The sequence below is a fragment of the Anser anser genome (genome assembly GCF_964211835.1).
Source record: "Anser anser genome assembly, contig: HAP1_SCAFFOLD_54, whole genome shotgun sequence".
Taxonomy (NCBI): Eukaryota; Metazoa; Chordata; class Aves; order Anseriformes; family Anatidae; genus Anser; species Anser anser.
In genome coordinates this window covers 45,525-64,892 of record NW_028153609.1, presented here as the reverse complement: position 1 = coordinate 64,892, position 19,368 = coordinate 45,525, and the positions used below count along the sequence as shown (strand labels likewise).

General features: G+C 55.0%; 1 protein-coding gene and 3 pseudogenes across 4 annotated transcripts in view; 3 read left to right on the top strand and 1 right to left on the bottom strand.

The window, feature by feature from the left end:
• Positions 1–19,368, bottom strand: part of LOC310891824 (olfactory receptor 14C36-like) — a 60,712-nt pseudogene that overhangs the window by 35,371 nt on the left and 5,973 nt on the right. The gene's annotated exons all lie outside the window — the stretch shown is intronic.
• Positions 8,158–11,786, top strand: LOC310891828 (olfactory receptor 14C36-like; the record flags this gene model as incomplete). The annotated part of the gene is made up of 1 exon (XM_083854055.1): positions 8,158–11,786. The coding sequence occupies exon 1, from the start codon at positions 10,830–10,832 to the stop codon at positions 11,784–11,786; it is 957 nt and encodes a 318-aa protein (XP_083710181.1). The 5' UTR covers positions 8,158–10,829.
• LOC310891827 (olfactory receptor 14C36-like) lies at positions 13,804–15,702 on the top strand (annotated as a pseudogene). The gene has a single exon. The product of its transcript is annotated as an olfactory receptor 14C36-like (transcript).
• LOC310891825 (olfactory receptor 14C36-like) lies at positions 17,221–19,132 on the top strand (annotated as a pseudogene). Its single transcript has one exon. The product of its transcript is annotated as an olfactory receptor 14C36-like (transcript).

Below are 19,368 nucleotides of genomic sequence, written 5' to 3'. Positions count from 1 at the left end.
AGATACTTACCGGGGGAGCTGCTGCTGCTGCTCTTGCCGCAGCCGGTTTGCCTCCGCAACATTTCTGAATACGCTTTGTTGATGGCGATGTGGCTCCAACCTTTCCAAAACTTGGCGTGCTCGTGGGGAAAGGCGGCTGCAACAACAGGAGAAAGGGATCCCTCAGCCTCTCTCAGACACCCCTTCTGCCTCTCCCGTCATCCAGACCCTGCACCCATGCAGTGCCACCTGCACCCACCCTTCCAACCTGATTTTTAGGCCTTGGTGGTAACCAAGGTCATGCCCGCTTTAGGAGGAATCAAAGGGTGTTAGAGGCAAGCCCAGGACTCAGGGACCAGGCTCCTGGACATGTCCTGACATCACTCAACAGCTACTCCAGTGCCCCAGGACGGGAACGGAGCCGGCACACACTTACTCAGGCCGGAGTCTCTCCAGCTTGGCTGCTGCTCCCAAATCCTCTGCTGGGGCAGGGTTCTCAGCCTTCCTCCACCTCCTCCTGACCTCCTTGCTCCTGGGCTGGGCTGGAGGATGGGGGGTCCAAGCATGTTGGCTGTTGAATCGCTGCAAGGAGAAGACACTCTCATCAAACAGGACTGGACACACAGGTGCTGTTTCCCAGAGGACCTCTTGAAAGGGCCCTGCAACAGGACCTGCGAACCAGGCGACTCGGCGCTGCCAGCCCACGTCTGGCTGCTGCTTTTATCCCTCCCTTTCTGCTGACAACCTCTCCCTCACAGGGAGGAGCAGGCAAAGCCCTGCCCTGCGGCCTGGTGCCCGTCCTGCTCCCACCACCCTGGGACCTGCCGCCCTCGGAGCCCTGGCGGAGAGGATCGCTGCTGTTCTCAGCGCTGTTGATCACTGCCAGTACCTGGGGTATCTGTTGGTCCTCCCCCTCAGACCAGGCTTCCCATGCAGCCATTTCTGCCCGGGCTTGCTCTTGTAGCTTTTGGTACGTGGGCCATGAGCAGTCTGTTTGGTCCCACTGTGAAGACAGGTTCCAGACCTCCTGGAGGAAAAAAAAAAAAAACAAAAACACAACAGCAGACAGGATTGGTCTCAGCTGTCCCTCAGGCCTAACCCGCACTCCTGCCCCCTCGCCTCAGCCGGTCTGTCAGCAGTGCTTCGACCCTCAAGGACGAGGGGCCCTGAAGCTAGGCCAGGCTCCTCAACTCGTGACAAACACAGCTGAACAGCCCGCGGTGACCAAAGCCCTCTGCCATCAATGACCCAGAAAGGCCTTGTTCCTTTTCCATGGCCCCTGGTCAAAATGAAATGGCTCGTGGCAACACGGGAGGCAGTAAGAGGCAGGGAAGGTGTGCGGGACGCCACCTTCCGTCTCCTGAGGAAGAGATGAAGGAGGTAACAAACGTGAAAATAAACGCATCCCAAGGGACCTGCTCGGGATCGCTCCACACAAAGAGGCTTTTGCACAGGCCCAAACAGCATGGTCATTGCAGCAAGGCAGAGCAGGTACCTGCAGCGCTCTCCTGGAGGCTTCAGGAGCAGGGAGCGCAGTGGTGGTGGACATGGCTTCAGGAGCTGTTTCCTGCCTGTCTGTCCTCTTCGTCCTGGGGGTGCTGCCTGGACACGGGGGGAGCACGCTGCAAACAGACACCAGGAGGAGGCTGCATGAGCCCAGGGGAATTCGGTCTCCAGTCCGCGCTCGCAAGCTGCGTCAGCCTCTGCAGCAGACGACAGTTCCGCAGCGAGCGGGCGTATTGGACTGGCCGTGTTCACTTCAGCAGAGACAGAGAGAGCCAAACGCGAAGCTGTGGCACCACCTGCCTTCAGGAAGGCTCGGGATGCCCGTATCCAGGCCCTTTTTGGTGGAAGAAGGAGAGGAGCGGTGTCTTGTGCAAGGACAGGAGCCGAGAGACACCATTATGGCCCACCCGGGCTTTACCTCAGCTTCTCCTCTGTGGCCCTGAAACACGGTGCGCTTACGGGTGGAAAACAGGTTATCGCTGGGGAGCCAGTAGCATCGGAGAAAACCGTCAGGTAAGGAGGGCAGTCATGCCACCTCCCTACCTCAGCACTCTCTTGTGCCTGCCACAACGTTTGGGATAGCATTTGAAAAAAATGCCTGAAAGAAACTTTTCCATCTGGTATCACAGCTCCTTAGGCTGGAAGAAACAGCAGGGGAGATGGGGCCACGGCAATCCTAAGCCACGGTGAGACATGTTAGAATGAAGGCAGGGGACATTTGCTCCCACAGACAAGAAGATGGACTCTGCTGCAATGTGGGGGGACTCCTGAAGGGAGAAGAGCTTCTGCAACAAGGCCCTGCATTCAGCTCCCCCAGGGATCGGGGCCCTGGTGGAAAATGAAGCTGGTGTGCCAGTCTCAGGCAAACGTGCTGCACGCTTGCCATCCGTTGAGAGAGCGGCCTCCGCTAGGACGTGTGTCAGGAGCCACCCTGCGGCTGGTGGGTCCAAAGGGGACATCTCTCCTGTGTGGCTGCAAGTGGCTCCTTCCTCCTTCCCCCAGGGGTCTCACCTGGTAGACGGCTTCTTCTCCACATCTTGCTGCCTTGTGCCCGGCTCCCAGCTTGTCAGGATGGGGACGGAAAGCCTCTTCCTCCTCTGCAGCAGCTTGCCAGGATGGCACTCTGAAACTAGAAAAGGAGGAAGCTCTTCAGAGCAGCCGCGTGGGCACTGCCTTTTAACCTGGTTCAAGTCAGCCAGCACGGGACAGGGACCACCTCCAGACAGCAGGGACCTGTTCCCTTACCTCTTCTCATCCTGCGCTCTCCTGCAGCTTCCTCCTGTGAGGTGGTGGAAGCTTTGGCCTCTGGCCTTCTCCTCACAGTCAGATGAAACCTGGAAAACAAACGATGACACGGGCTTGAAGAAGGCTGGCCTCCTTCCCGTTGCAGCTTGCTGGCAGTAATCCTCCTGGTGTCGCGCAAGGCATGGCATCCCTTTTCCGTCATGTCCATGCATGGGGTTTGTTGTCAGTCTTCCCGCAGCACCAGAAAAGGTAGCCTAAATTCCCCTCCACATGCAGGCAACTCTCTCTGACGGGAATCGCAGCAGCGCGGGCACAAGAAACACAACCACAATGCCCCTCCTCTCCAGGTGAAGACACTCGTAGCCGAAACTCAGCAGTAGATAACCAGGAACCAGTCCCCGGGGTTTAGCCCTGACTGGGTGCTGAAGGTGGAGACCCAGCCGCGCACGTTCCAAAGCAGGAGGTGGGAAGCCTCCCGCTGGGTCAGCCAAGGGCTGCGGAGGAAACACACTCACCTTGGGAACATCGGGATCCCACGAGCGGTGGTCTCTCCACTGAAGGCGGTCAGATGTGCCGGCCACATTCTCTGCAAAGAGACACAGACCTGCTGGAGGGTTTCTGAGGCGGTTTTCTCACGGCTCTCATTGACAGGAAGCAAACCTGTCTCCCAAGCCAAAAGAAAGCCTTCTCTCCAAAGCCCTCCTCCAAAGCCTCTTCCATGAACCTTTGTTCTGCTCTGGAGGAGCTGCATGGCAGAATATGGAGGCTGTACAGTAACACTGCCAGGCTTTTTGCAGGGGCAAGCGCCCAGATGCTCAGAAGAAACTCTCTTTGTTAATGGAGAAAGCAGCTAAGGGGGCAAGCGTGGGGAAAGGCATTTGACTGGCCTGCCATGTCCAGGCTGGCCAACAGCGGTCGGATTCCTCACCCTTTGCTAGGATTCCCAAAGAAATTGAAGTAGCCCCCAAAACCTCACCAACTTACACTGTGGAGCAGTGCGACCAGGTCCGCAGTGCTCTCCAGACGTTTGACACAGTCCAGATAAAAGTTCATGCAGAGGAAACCATCTTTGCACGTCAGAACACCAATGTCCCTGAAGGCAAAGGGGACGTGCTCCTTGCTCCTCAGGAGGAAGCAGTACAACAGGATGGTCTCTTGCACACAGTTCTTCACCACGTGCAGTGGGAAGGAGGTGGCTCGCGATAGCTGCACGTAGTTCAGCGGCTCGATCTTGACACCATCTGCAAGGAGAAGCAACATCCTCAGTGCCACAGCAAGCCCAAGTTGCTTGCAACATTCAGAACAAGTTCCCAGAGAAAGGGTCGCTAAGAGAAAGAGCTCCTGGGGCACGGTTTCTTTTGGGGAACTCAAGCTGTACCCTGACCGTCGGAGACAATCCTCTACTTCTCCCGGGCCTTTCCAAAGAGCAGGGAGAACAAACCGTTCCGGACATGGGGCAGGAAGAGGGGGGCTGCTGCCTTCTCACCAGGGAGGAGCTCAGTGGGACAGTAGATCTCCTCCAGCCACAACTCATCGATGTCCAGCTCGAAGAAAGGCCTTCGAACCAAGAGCGGCTCTTCTTTGCTATGGAATTGCTCTTGGACAACAGCAAAGGTCCCGAGTCCCGCAACCCGAACGCCCTGCACACAGAAAAGACAGAAAGGCCGATGAGGGAGTTCTTGAGAGACGGGAAAAGGGATGACTGTCAGAGCAGGGGGACACTGCTCTGTGCCCTGCCCGCTCCTGAGGGACAATGGGGCAAGGTGGGGCACTTTGGAAAGCTTTGCAAAAGAGCCGCATCCTCTGTTTCTTTCGTCACCCCCCTCACAGGATTTGCCAACATCCCTTGGCTAGAGAAGCGCCCGGAGGTTTCCAGCACACGGATTAGGCCTGGGACTGACTCCCAGCAATTGTCCTAGGCACGGAGCCAGGATATTCCCCCATCTCTCTGCTCGCCCTCCCCACTCAGACCGCAGGGAAGAGGGAAGCCCTAGGGTGTGCCAAACACCTGAGAGGCAGAGCACATCTGGCCTTGGTTTCTCTCCCAGCTGGCCAAGAAGCTGCTCCGGGCACCCCGGGCAGTCTTAGAGCACTGCCACGGTGCTCGGGCAGGGATTGCTCTGCAGGGCCCAGGACACCAACCCACCTTATCCCGCTTCAGCTCTTCCAGGATGTACTTGGATACAGCATCCCAGATAGCCTCAGTCTCTGGAAAGCGAGGAAAAGACACGTCAGGCTCCAGGCCAGCCAGCTCACAACCTCTTGGCAAGCACCTCACCCAGGCGATGACACATGCAGGCATACACAAGCATCCCAGAAAAACACCATGCAGGCACTCCTGGGACATTCCTGAGAGGCCTGTGGGACCTGCAGGCCACGCCAGTCTCTGGGACACCAGAGGTCTTTCCTCCCAGAGCCAGATCCCAAAGAGGCACCGGCTCCCAGGGAAAGCTGGCCCTGGACTGTCCCCCATCAGGAGAAGTCTGAGCCATGGCCAGAGGAGCCCTGGGCCTCAGGACAGCCCTGGCATCAGGACCCAGGAGTCCTGGCTGCCACATTGTCCCCTGAGCCCAGCGGGACCCTCAGGCAGGGCTCTCGTGGCAGCCACCAGCTCTGTGCAGCACCACCACCACCCCCCAGCCCAGGACCTGCAGCTTGGGACAGCTGACAGCCCCTGGGACACCCCTTGGGAAGGGGCTCCTGACACCCTCACCTTTGGGGGAGAGCTGCAGGAGCACTGGGAATGCAGAAGTCAGATCAGAGGTGATGGTCACACTCCAGCAACCCTCCATCTCACTTGCTGCTGGCCCTCAGCTCAGGACAAGGGATGCCCGCCCTGGCTCCTCAACCACAGCTCCTCTGCAAGGTGCCCCTGCTCCTCCGCCCGTCAGCGAGGGTCGCCCAGTGCAACCTTGCTGCCTGCTGCCCCCACTCCTGGCCACAGAAGGACAGCGGTGGGGAGCACCCAAGCAGTGCCCAGCAGGGACCAGGCCTTGCAGGGAAGTGCCGGCACTGGCGCTGCTCCAGTGAAGATATCCTGGTGATGCAGTGCATCCCTTTGTGACATCAGCACGTGTCATCTGAAGGCTTATGATGTCAGCAGCATGGAGACAGCACAGCTCAGGAGAGAGACGAGAGATTTCCTTTCTTGTCCTGAGAAACAGTCACCTCCCTTCTGCCCAGTTCTTTAGCAGCAGTTCCTGGCAAAGCCACCAGGAACATCTCCACATGGTGACAAAGGCCATAGAATAAAGGATTGGAGTGCTGGAGAAGTCCCCACTGTCTGCCTGCCCCAACACGCCTCTGCTCTGACCCTCTGACATCCCCCTCTGACATCAGCACGTGTCATTTGAAGGCCTATGAGGTCAGCAGCAAGGAGATGGCGCAGGTCGGGAGAGAGACGAGAGATTTCCCTTCTTGTCCTGAGAAACTGTCACCTCCCTTCTGCCCTGTTCTTTTCCACAGGATCTTGACAAATCTACCAGGAACATCTCCAAATGGTGACAAAGGCCATTGGATATAGGAAGTGGAGCGCTGGAAAAGTCACCGCTGTGTTCCTGCCCCAACACACCTCTGATCTTGGAAGCCCTTCCAGGAAGGTGGGGTTTGAGGCCTGTCCTGGGGCTGGGCCTTTTTCAAGAAAAAGATGGGAGCAAAGGCACCTGGGATACAGCAGTCCCTCACCGCACCTGAACTTGGCTGAACAACAGCCAGCCTTTGCTGTTGTCCGAGTAGGATGTGTTATACGGAGGGAATTGCAGCCCCGCACATCCCACGGGGCTCTGTGCTTTGAGGAGGCCTCAGCACCATCCCCCTGTCTGCCATGCGGGAGGCAGAGGTGGTACACGAGGGAATGGCAAACATACCCTCAGCACGTCATGGTGAGGGAGAGGAGTAGGGCATGCGCTGCAGATGAAGAGGAGAGTGGGGAGAACCGTCTGGGACAGACGCAGCGTGCTCCTGAAGGCTGCCGCAGCCTCCCCACGGCCCGTGGCCATGGGCCTCCAGAGCAGGAGGAGCCCGTGGAAGAGGCTGAGGTGGAGGGGCAGCCTGCCCCTTGCAGCCAGGCTGCCAGATCGGCCTGCAGGAGACCACTTGTGCCTTTGTGTGCACAACGAAGGAGGAACCCGTCATGATTTAGGATCTAAAGTCTGTCACTTCAGGAGACCTGTGGCATACCGCACGCAGAGGCACGTGGTCTTGTGTCAGCTGGACTATGACAAATGGGCTGCAGGGAAAGACAAGAGTGAGCCAGTGCAGTGCTGGGTGTAGGGCTGGGCCCCGAAACCTCATCTCTTTCCATGTGCTGAAAAGGAGGGAGGATGAAATGAGGGGCCCGAAGCAGAGCACGCCCTGGTGTTCCTGAGGCCAGAAGGAAACAGGCCTGGGCTGTGGAGCCCTGACAGCAGAGGGTCTTTTGTGGTGTTGGTGCAGCCCTGAGTGCCAGTGCTGGAGCTGGGGCTGATCTCCAGGCAGGAGAAGGGGCTGCTGCCAAAGTCCTTGGCTATGGACATCCTGTGATCCAGGGACACAGAAAAAATCACTGGGCTGTGTCTTGACTGAGTGAAGGATGGGGATAAGAAGCAGCAGCAGTGTTTGCAAACACAAGTGGAAACCCAGTGTGATGTGCCTCATGTCCATGCACTGCCTGCCTCTACTGGATAGAGGAGGGACAGACCTTGGCTTGCTGCAGCCCTGGGAAGCGGCCACTTGCTCATAAGCATCAAGTCTGTTGGAGATGCCACCAGGGGTGCCCGTTAAGTACCAGCTATGAATGGCCAGAGCTGTCCTGTGGGTCCTGTGCTGCCCGTGTCAGCTGCTTGCTCCAGTGGTGCTGGGCAGCGCTGGCATCTCAGGTAGCACTGCAGGCCTGGAACTGGCTATTACATGGAACAGCTGCCCTGAACGAGGTTAGGCAATGTAGGGATGTCTGTGAGACAAGTGCCGTTACAGTCACTGGAGATGGAGGGAAAACCAGATGGAGAAGAGGGAGAGAGAGACTCAGGTCTCCCTGTGGCACAGCTCTCCATTGGGTCAGGTGGATACCTCTACAGGCTGCCCTGAGCCTACTGAGGAGGGACAGGTTTAGTTGTCCTAAATGTGTGCATTTGGTGTCACTTCAGCTGGCCAAAGGCATTCCCCACCAGCCTCCAAGGAAATGCCCCCAGGTGCTGCCCAGTCCCTCAGGGTTCCTCCATGAGAGCTTGCAGATACCTGCACGTCCCTCTGCCCCCTGACATGTCACCAGGTGTTTGCAGCCCCCTGATTTCCTCCATCTCCATTAATGATGTTGGAGCTGAGAAAAGGAGCTCACCTTCAGGTGCCCATGTGGTGTACATTAAAGGGAGGGCAGAGGAATTCCAGGTCCTGTGGGTCTGGGGCAGGCATGGGAGTGAGATGAGCCCCGTTCTAGTCCCAGTCCTAAAATCCATCATGAGATGTCTCAACAGACTCTGCAGAATCCCTTCCCTGAACAGGGGATAAAGAAGAAGATTCCCTGACTTTGTCTGGATGCCCAAACTGATAGCGGGACAAGAAGATGTGATTGTTACACTTAATTGGTTTTCTGTTAGGTGAAATGAGCCTGCTGCCAAGTGTGCGTGCCCAGGGGAGGGAGGGAACCCCAGGGATCCCTTTGGGCTGTTTCCCAGCAGGTTCCCCTGCAGCCCCAGGGCCATGGGCAGGGAGCCTGGTGGGGGGCAGAGCAAGGGAGGCCTTGGGCTGGGCCTGTGCTGCTGAGCTGGGCCGGGCTCCTGGGCCCAAGGGGAGCTCCTGGCAAGCGGGCAGCGCTGCAGAGAGCCAGCTCTGCCCAGGAGCAGCTCCTCTGCCCAGCGCAGCAGGGCTGGGGGCACTGCCTGCAGAGACAGAGTGGGTAAAGGCAGGCAGAAGTGGCAGGATGCACAGAGCTCGCTGGGGGAGAACACTTGCCAGCCCTGACCCCGGTAAGTCTCTGGCTGGAGGGCAATGCAGCCGCAGCTCCTGGAGGAAGGAGAAGCCGCGGGTGCAGGCAGGGGTGCCCAGGGCTGTGGTGCAGAGCAGGGTCCCTGCTGTGCCCCAGGGGCTGTGTGCCGGGGCAGGGCCTCTGCCGCCTGCCAGGCTCAGCACTCAGCCTGCCCGGGGAGCTGCCCAGGGCGCTGCGGGGAGAAGCTGCGGGTGGAAGGAGCCCCCCCGGCAGGGCAGGGTCCTGCTGCTGGCGGGAGGCTGCAGCCTGCTCAGAGCTCCACAGCACCACAAGGGTGTATCCAAGGGGACTTTGCAAAAGCAGAGACAAGGAAGGGTTTACCTAATCCTGTTTTGGTATTTCTGAGTCTCTGCTTTCAGTTTTCTCCTTTTGTCTCAGTGGGGATAGAAATAGGTGCTTTTATTTCCAAGAAGAGGCTGAGGCTGCTAAACCATCACAAGGAGATTTACAAGGATTCCAGCAAGTCCCTTTCCTGCCCCTCATCCCATAGAAAGCTCCACCACCACACGTGCAGTGCCAGCAGGGTCTGTGTGACCTGGTCTCTAGGACGTGCCCCCAGCGAGCTGCCCCTGGGCAGAGCCCTGCTGCCAGGAGGTGTCTGCAGGGCAGAGCTGAGCACCCAGCGGGTGGGATGGGGGCTGTGACCTGCAGGCAGGAGGCGTGGGGACAGAGACCCAGCTGCAGGCAGGGACAGCTGCAGGCAGCAGGGCCATGGGCAGGGAGTGAGAGGGAGCTGCTCCACGTCTAGCAGCCCCATGGAGAAGACACGTCAGTCCTAAGGCTGTAGAAATGCTGCTGGATGGCTGTATGTGGGCAGCTGCTATGATCCCTCTGTGTCCATGGTGAAAAGCAGGGGGCTGAGATCCTCCTCAGGTACGATGAGATGGGTGAGGGGTTTGGAGATCTGTCCTTTGAACCTGGATTCCTCTGCTCTCAGCAGCATCCAGGTTTTTTCAGGGGAACACCTGAGTGTGACCATCCTCCAGAGGTTCCTGCACAGGGCAGCTGGGACCAGGATGGATGGAGACAACTGCTGTCCTCACTCTGCCCTGACGGACAGTCCCTTTGCCTTGCAGGATCCCCAAGATTTCCCTTGGTGGGCAGTACAAGTGCCAAGGATGTATGCCTTATATACACTTCTCAGGTGTGGGGGGACAAGTATAAAGAAACAGAGCAGAACATTATGCAAAAATCCTTGCTCTGCAGTTGGGTGAATTTTGAGAATGACAAACTGCTAGTTTTAGCTGACAAACTCCTAGTTTTGCCAAGCACAGTTCATCTGAGAGCACCCTGTGTTCCATCTGTATACTGCTCTAGGGCAGGACCGTCTCCTGCAGAGTCCCTTGAGTCCTGAAGCACCAATTTGAGATCTAACAGAGGACCAGTCTTCCCGAAAGTGAAGAGGCAATTTTTTTCAGGTTACCACAAGAAATGGGGTAGGTTTTCCTTACAGAGGTCTACCATAGCATTTTAACTCTTTTTCCTCCTTGGACAGGCCTCCCTATTCAGAGGCAGCAGATCTCCGTTCGCAGGAGGATCAAATATCCAACAGCAGCTGAATCTCTGTCCAGTGAGTTCCTGAAGCCACAGTAATTGGGCAGCTCCTTGTGGGCAACTAGACCAAGCCCTTGAGGACTCTGGCTGGGACCAGGACAAACGGAAAGACTGGCTGTCCTTACTGTAGTAAGGACAGTTCCTTTGCCTCCTGGGACTCACAAGATCTCCCCTGGAATACCTTACAAATGCCAGGGTTTTCTTCCCACATATAAAATGCTTCTGAGTGTGACATAGGCAGCTGGAAGAAACTAAACCACAAACGCTTTTCTGCAGTCAAGAGTATTGACAGTTATAATGCTACATAGATCAGAGAGAGATTAAAGCAGAGAAAACAACCTGTTCTTATTTACCTAGAGCTGTAGGGCAAGTCTGATTCCTCCAGTGCCCACAGCACAGACCGCTGCTCCCAGGGGCACCCTCAAGACATCACCAACCAGATCTCAAGCAAGGTCTCAGAAAGGGGAAAGTAACTGTAGGGGGGCTTCGATGAGAACTGGGGCAGGTTTTCCTCAGAGTTGTCTCTCCTAGTTTATCACCATCTTTTCTTCCTTGTGTAGTTCCCTTTGTCCAGGAAGATCAGATGTCCAACAGCAGCTCCATCACCGAGTTCCTCCTCCTGCCATTCGCAGACACGTGGGAGCAGCAGCTCCTGCACTTCGCGCTCTTCCTGGCCATCTACCTGGCTGCCCTCCTGGGCAACGGCCTCATCCTCACCGCCGTAGCCTGCGACCACCGCCTCCACACCCCCATGTACTTCTTCCTCCTCAACCTCACCCTCCTCGACCTGGGCTGCATCTCCACCACTCTCCCCAAAGCCGTGGCCAATTCCCTCTGGGACACCAAGGCCATCTCCTACTCAGGGTGTGCTGCACAGGTCTTTTCCTTCTTCTTTTTGTTTTCAGCAGAGTATTCTCTTCTCACCATCATGTCCTACGACCGCTACGTTGCCATCTGCAAGCCCCTGCACTATGGGAGCCTCCTGGGCAGCAGAGCTTGTGCCCAGATGGCAGCAGCTGCCTGGGGCAGTGGGGTTCTCTATGCTCTGCTGCACACTGCCAATACATTTTCCCTGCCCCTCTGCCAAGGCAATGCTGTGGAGCAGTTCTTCTGTGAAGTTCCCCAGATCCTCAAGCTCTCCTGCACAGACTCCTACCTCAGGGAAGTTGGATTTCTCATGTTCAGTGCTTTTTTGGGGTTTGGCTGTTTTGTTTTCATCGTGCTGTCCTATGTGCAGATCTTCATGGCAGTGCTGAGGATGCCCTCGGAGCAGGGACGGCACAAAATCTTCTCCACATGCCTCCCTCACCTGTTTGTGGTCTCCCTGTTTCTCAGCACTGCCTTTTTTGCCTACCTGAAGACCCCCTCCGTCTCTTCCCCATCCCTGGATCTGGTGGTGGCAGTTCTGTACTCGGTGGTGCCTCCAGTAGTGAACCCCCTCATCTACAGCATAAGAAACGAGCTCAGAGATGCTGTTAGAAAAGTAGCTTCATGGATGTTTCTTAATATTGATAAATTTCTCCTCTTCCTCCAAAAGTGATTTCCTGGATACTTGTTTCATTATCATTATTGTTACTTTTATCTTCATTGTCACTTCTGTTCATTAGTTTCCTAGAAAAATGGTTTTGAATTATACAGTGTCCATTCAGTTATGAAACTGCTCTGTGTTTTTTTTTTTTGTATTGTTTTGTTTTGTCTACCTATATATCAGCACTGCCTCTCTCTTTGCTTTTCTGTAATAAAACAGAATCTCCCCAATATACTGACAGAAAGTTTTCCTCTCCTTTCGTAGCTGGTGCCAATAACAGAGCTGAACAGTTTTGTAGTTTTTACATGACATTTTTTATGTATCTCAAAAGACAGTAAAGGTGGTAGTGATTAACTGGAAAGTGTCAGACCTGAGCATGACGTAGAATGTATGGAATAAGCGGGGGATATTTTCTTATAATAGACAGCACAGTCAGGGTGAGCCATCCGCCTGCAGCTATTAAGAGCTGACAGAATGGAGCGTCAGTCAGGGAGAACCTTGAGAAATCCCAGGATTTCTCCTGCAGAAACCTCTTGACGTTTACAAGGAGAAGAGCCTAGTCCTGTACCAGACAAGAGGAACCCCACACATCAGGGCAGACTGGGACCATGCTGAGTGAGCCGTGCCCAGGAGGAGGAGGGCCTGGGCACCACGAGCGATGCCATAGAGCAGAGGTGCCTGCTCACCAGGAGCCAGGCCGGCTTCACAGACAGCTGTCTTAGGAGATATTTGTGTCCATGGCTATGGCTGTTGTCTCTGCCACTAAAGCCTATGAGGAGACAGCCAATTGCTAAAGCACCAGAGTCTAATTGACACCTCGCCCACCTATGAACCAGGCACGGGTCAGACTATTTTCCTGCACTTGGCAATGCACATCCCCATCTCCTACTGCCCCAGGAAGAGCCCTGAGCAAGGTGTGACAGAAACAGATCTCCCTTCCAGGGTGCCAGGGGACAAGGTCTGTTCCTTTTCTTTGGAGAAACACATCCAGGTTGTCTACACATCAGTGTCACCTTTACACTGCCTTTGTCTCCTTGTCCTCACTGCCTCCAATGCTCTGCTCTAACGAGCTCCAAGGGAGGCTGTGTCAGTCCTGGCCCTCGGGGGACACTGCAGGAAACTTGCATCTGACCTGGACTTCTTGAGAGATTTCTTCAGTTTGCTCTCAGTGCCTGAGGTTCGTGGGCTCATCACCAAAGCCCCCAGAGGGGTGATTCCAATGCCTTGGGCTGGGCCTCTGCTGCTGAGCTGGGCCGGGCTCCTGGGACAGAGAGAGCTCCTGGCAAGAGGGCCCTGGTGCAGAGAGCCAGCTCTGCCCAGGAGCAGCTCCTCTGCACAGCGCAGCAGGGCTGGGGGCTCTGACTGCAGGTGGCACGGGGAGAGAAGAGAAGGAGAGGGGTTGGAGGCAGATGGGATTGGGAGGATGCTGAGAGCTGACTGCAGGAGAAATCTGCACAGCCCTTGACAAGGTAAGTGTCTGGCTGCAGGGCCATGCAGCTGCACGTCCTGGAAGGGTCTCCTCCTGGGTCTTGTTTCTGGGAGGGCAGTGGGCAATGCAGTGGGCTTTGAGAGTCCTGCTGGATTGCACTGCGAGGTGAGGAAGTCTGGAGGAAGCCCTTTGCAGTGCCCTAGCCCAGGTGCCCCCAGTCAGCCCAGGACACCCTGCCCTGGCTGGCCATGCCGGGCTCTCTGTCAGCTGCCCTGTAGCTCCTGCAGCCATGGAGGTGCCCCTTGGCAGTGCCCTGTTGGGTGGCAGGGTGCTGCAGGGCAGCACTGAGCACAGCCGCGTGGGATGGGGTCTGTGAGCACGGGCGGGGGAAAGAAGAGGTGGGCGCAGAGCAGCAGCTCCCAGCAGGGACAGCTGCAGGCAGCAGAGAGAGGGGCAGGCAGGCAGAAGGAGCTGTTGCCAGGAACGCCGTGGCAGGGGGGATTCGGGCACCTTGTGGCCATGCCCTGCAGTACAGCCGCCTTCCCCTGGAGCAGCCCCTCCCTGGCCTCCTCTCCCCCCTGCAGCCCATGGGCTGCCCAGATGAAGAGAAGCTCCCAACCTCAGTCTGCCTCAGAGCTTCACCCAGAGACAAGGTGAGGATGCTGTCCAGCTGCACTGGGACTGGGGCTTCTCTGCTCTCAGCTGTCTCCAGTTTCGTCTCAGGGAAACACCTGAGTGGGATGCTCCTGCAGCTCACAGAGGGGTGACAAAGGGCAGCTGTGAACAGGACTGCTGGGCAGAGCTGCTCTGCTCAGTCTTCACCAAGGGACAGTCCCTTTGACTACTGGCACCCACAGGATTTCACCAGGTCTGCACAGGAAATCTCACGGAGTTCAACCACCCGATACGTCTCCTAAGGATTATAGGGGCAAATGGAATAAAACACAGCAAACAAACCCCCTGAAGCTTTGCCTCTGCGTTCACATGAGCTTTTTGTAACAGCTCTGCAAATCTCATGGATCTGACAAGTGGACTGAACTTGAGTTTTCCCTGTGTTCCTTTTTCCCTCCCGATGCACAGCAGGAAGTACTCCACAGCAGCCCCTACTCCCAGTGCCACTCTCAGCTAGCATCATCATGAGCTCAAGAGAGCTGCATAAAGGTTCTTTGCAAAGAGAGGCTCAGGCTGGGGGTGATCTAAGACTTCCAATAGGTTTTCCTCAGAGAAGTCTGTTCTGACTTTGTTCTGCCTTCTCCTTTTTAACAGGCAACGATTTCCATTGTCAGGAAATGTCCAACAGCAGCTCCATCAGCGAGTTCCTCCTCCTGCCATTCGCAGACACGCGGGAGCTGCAGCTCCTGCACTTCGCGCTCTTCCTGGGCATCTACCTGGCTGCCCTCCTGGGCAACGGCCTCATCCTCACCGCCGTAGCCTGCGACCACCGCCTCCACACCCCCATGTACTTCTTCCTCCTCAACCTCGCCCTCCTCGACCTGGGCTGCATCTCCACCACTCTCCCCAAAGCCATGGCCAATTCCCTCTGGGACACCAGGGCCATCTCCTATGCAGGATGTGCTGCACAGGTGTTTGCATTTGTTTTCTTGATATCAGCAGAGTTTTATCTTCTCACAGTTATGTCCTATGACCGCCACGTTGCCATCTGCAAGCCCCTGCACTACGGGAGCCTCCTGGGCAGCAGAGCTTGTGCCCATATGGCAGCAGCTGCCTGGGGCAGTGGCTTTCTCAATGCTGTCCTGCACACGGCCAGTACATTTTCCCTGCCCCTCTGCCAAGGCAATGCTGTGGACCAGTTCTTCTGTGAAATCCCTCAGATCCTCAAGCTCTCCTGCTCAGATTCATACCTCAGGGAAGTCAGGGTGCTTGTGTTTAGCTTTTCTTTAAGGCTTTGGTTGTTTTGTTTTCATTGTGTTATCCTATGTGCAGATCTTCAGGGCTGTGCCGAGGATGCCCTCTGAGCGGGGCCAGCTCAAAGCCTTTTCCATGTGCCTCCCTCACCTGGCCGTGGTCTCCCTGTTTCTCAGCACCATCATCTTTGCCTACCTGAAGCCCCCCTCCATCTCTTCCCCATCCCTGGACCATGTGGTGGCAGTTCTGTACTCAGTGGTTCCTCCAGCATTGAACCCCTTCATCTACAGCATGAGGAATAAGGGACTGAAACATGCCCTGTGGAAACTGATATCTTGAGGTGTTTCAGAAGAAATTATCTTTCAGCCATCTTCTGCAAATGACTCATAACGTCACTTATTACAGGAAGAGCCAATATTCTCTTCAATATTCTCTTTTTGTTTGTTTGTTTGTTTGTTTGTGTCTTTGAGTATGTTTCTAGTACCAGTATTTTTTAGCTTTAATTCAGCTGTTGCCCAATAAAATATCATTATTTGTCCCATTTCCAGTTCAGTATGTACATGTTGAGTATATGTACTGAGATTCTGTACCTGAGGAGCCATGCTCTCTGTGAATTTAAACAAAATAAAGGAGCCTGCACTGCCTTCTTTGTCTGATGTCCTTTCTCTGAGACCCGTTCTGGCTCTGCAAGGACAGTGCCCGTGTGCAGGGGTGCAGAGGAAAAGAGTCCCATCCCAGCAGCACAGCCAGGGAGCACCAGTGCTTGGATCTGCAGGGGAAGTTTGAGCCCAGGAAACAGCAGTGAATGGAGCCTGCAGAGCATGAGCCTATCCCAGGTGGCCTGAGCAGAGCTCAAGTGCTCAATCTGGTGTGAACAGGCAGAGGAGAGCTCTGTAGCCCCAGGGCATGCATCAGGCCTGGCAAAGGAGTCCAGCGAGTGATTCGTTGCAGCCCTGGGGCAATGGCAGTGACCCCATGAGCTGGGTCTGCCTCCCCGCCTGCCCAACACAGCCCTGCAGAGTGCCCCTGTGCCCCGGGTACCACAGCCCCCTCGCTCTGCAAAGCAGCACCGCCAGCTGCGGCTGGGGCTGGGGCTGGGGCTGGGAGGGTGCCTCCCCTGAGTGTCTTCTAGGCCAGCTGCAGGCACATGGCTTCTGGACGTCAGCGTGATCTTCACTGTGTGGAAGGAGCTGAGAGACTGCCAACAGGCACGGGGCTTGAACACTGCCTGCAAGGTCCCTCCTGCCCTAGCACCTCCCAGGACTGGCACAGAACTGGCTCCCGTGCATCAGAGAGGCTGGGAGTCCAGCAGCAGTGCCATGGGCTTGAAGGATCACAGCCAGCTCACTTCTACGTGGGCAGAGCCTTGCCCAAGAAGGGGATGTTTTGTAGGTGTGGTGTTACGAGGGCAGTGGTGCCTCAGAAGCTCTAAGTCCAGTAGGACACGAACGGCTGTTAAATGGCCTGTGAGTTGACTTCTTTCTGAAGTAGCCAACAGGTCTTCCCTTGACTTCTGGCTGGGATCAGTGCCTTTAGGCTCACATCTGCTGGTGTCCATGACAGGCCAGCAGATGCACCTGCTTTGCACGTAGGTCATAAGATCCTCTCTTCCTAAGTACCTGGCAGGCCCCGTAGAGGAAGAGGTCTTGGATAGCTGTTGTCATGTCAGAGTGTCCTGGTTCCAGTTAGGACAGAGTTAATTTTTCCTCATAGTAGCTGGTAGGCTGCTATGTTTTGGATTAGGATGAGAAGAGCGCTGATAACATGCTGATGTTTTAATTGTTGCAGAGCAGTGTTTACACCAGGCCAAGGACTTTTCGGCTTCTCGCTCTGTCCTGCCAGCGAGCAGGCTGGGGGTGCAGCAGGAGCTGGGAGGGGACAGACCCAGGACAGCTGACCCAAACTGGCCAAAGGGGTATTCCATACCATCTGACGTCATGCTGAACAATATATAGGGGTGGCTGGCCGGGGTGGGGGGCCGGCTGCTTGGGGATAGGCTGGGCATTGGTCAGCGGGTGGTGAGCAATTGCATTGTGCATCACTTGTTTTGTACACATTATTATTATTATTATTGTTATTATTATCACTATTATTATTATTGTTATTATTATATTCCTGTCTTAATAAACTGTCTTTATCTCAACTCACAGGCTTCACTTTCCCGTTTCTCTCCCCCATCCCAGAGAGGGAGGGGGGAGGGTGAGCGAACGGCTGTGTGGTGTTTAGCTGCCAGCCGGGTTAAACCACAACACACAGGCAACTGGAACAAAGTACACCATGCACTCTATTCTGTAGTCAAGGGTTTTGAGAGTGGTATTGCTGGGAAGTCCACATACATCACAGAGAGATTTAATCAGAGATCCCTCCTGGTTTGTTTTTACATTGAGCTGTAGGGCAGGCCTGACTTCTGCAGAGGCCACAGCAGAGTCCCCTGTTCCCAGTGGCACCACCAACCAAAGCTCAAGCAAGGGAGCAGAAGAAAGGTCTCAGAAAGGAGAAAGTCACTTCTTCAATGAGCAGTAGATTTTTCTCAGACACGCCTCTCCTAATTATCACTGTAATATCCTCCTTGGATTGTCCCCTTTCTCCAGGAGGATGAGATGTCCAACAGCAGCTCCATCACCAAGTTCCTCCTCCTGCCATTCGCAGACACACGGGAGCAGCAGCTCCTGCACTTCGCGCTCTTCCTGGGCATCTACCTGGCTGCCCTCCTGGGCAACGGCCTCATCCTCACCGCCATAGCCTGCGACCACCGCCTCCACACCCCCATGTACTTCTTCCTCCTCAACCTCGCCCTCCTCGACCTGGGCTGCATCTCCACCACTCTCCCCAAAGCCGTGGTCAATTCCCTCTGGGACACCAGGGCCATTTCCTATGTAGGATGTGCTGCACAGGTCTTTTTCTTCTTCTTTTTGTTTTCAGTAGAATATTCTCTTCTCACCATCATGGCCTAAGACCGCTACATTGCCATCTGCAAGCTCCTGCACTATGGGACCCTCCTGGGCAGCAGAGCTTGTGCCCAGATGGCAGCAGCTGCCTGGGGCAGTGGGGTTCTCTATGCTCTGCTGCACACTGCCAATACATTTTCCCTGCCCCTCTGCCAAGGCAATGCTATTGACCAGTTCTTCTGTGAAGTTCCCCAGATCCTCAAGCTCTCTTGCTCTGACTCCTACCTCAGGGAAATTGGGCTTCTCACATTTAGTGTTTTTGTGTTTTTGGGGTGTTTTGTTTACATTGTGCTGTCCTATATGCAGATCTTCAAGGCTGTGCTGAGGATGCCCTCTGAGCGGGGCCGGCACAAAGCCTTTTCCACGTGCCTCCCTCACCTTTTTGTAGTCTCCCTGTTTATCAGCACTGGCATGTTTTCCTACCTGAAGCCCCACTCTGTCTCCTCCCCATCCCTGAACCTGGCAGTGGCAGTTCTGTACTCGGTGCTCCCTCAAGTATTGAACCCCCTTATCTACAGCATGAGGAACCAGGAACTCAAGGATGCCATTAGGAAAGTGATGTCACGGATGTTTTCCAGGATGTGCTGAGGAATTTAATTGGACCTTTCAGCAGATATAGACTCCTTTTCTTTATTTCCATCAGTACATTACAATCATCTGAAATGATGGAACACTTCTAATGCAAATTTTTTTTTTTTGCTTTTTTTTCCCCATGACATTAGAATATTATTTTTTTTAGGATGTGTATTGCAGGAGTAGAAAATGTACTCATCTTCTCCCATACTTGCATTGCCAGGACTCTGTCTCTTATGCACTTCACTTAATCTCCACAGTCCTTCAGGTATTTCCACCTGGCCTGATTAAACAGGCCATATTGGATGCCACCTTTCCAGCAGACTATCTGGACACATGCACTCTCCATTCTTCTCCAGATTCCCCTTTCCTTACTCTTTGGTCATACAGATACATCTCACCTACCCAGTTGGTTTTCGAATCCTGAGGGAGCTTCAAGCTTGCCTGTATTCCAGTTTTCTATCTCATCATCCCTACAGCCAACTCTGTAGTTGTGTTTCTATACATCATTTCCTACCTATCTCAAACATTCCCAAATGTGAAGTCCCACATGGCTGATGAGAGAAGTGCTGGGCATGTGGAGGTGAGCAGCAAGGCTGTCCATGCAGTCTAGGACTTCAAGGGACTGCTTTTCCTATACATACAGAGCTCCTTAGGAGACACATGGGGCCAATGTCAACTAGAGAATGATGCTATCACTTCTTCTGAAAACTCTAAACTCTTTTCCATTACAGGTAGTCCTATGCTGTCCTGTCTGTGCCCCCTTTTCCCTGCAAGC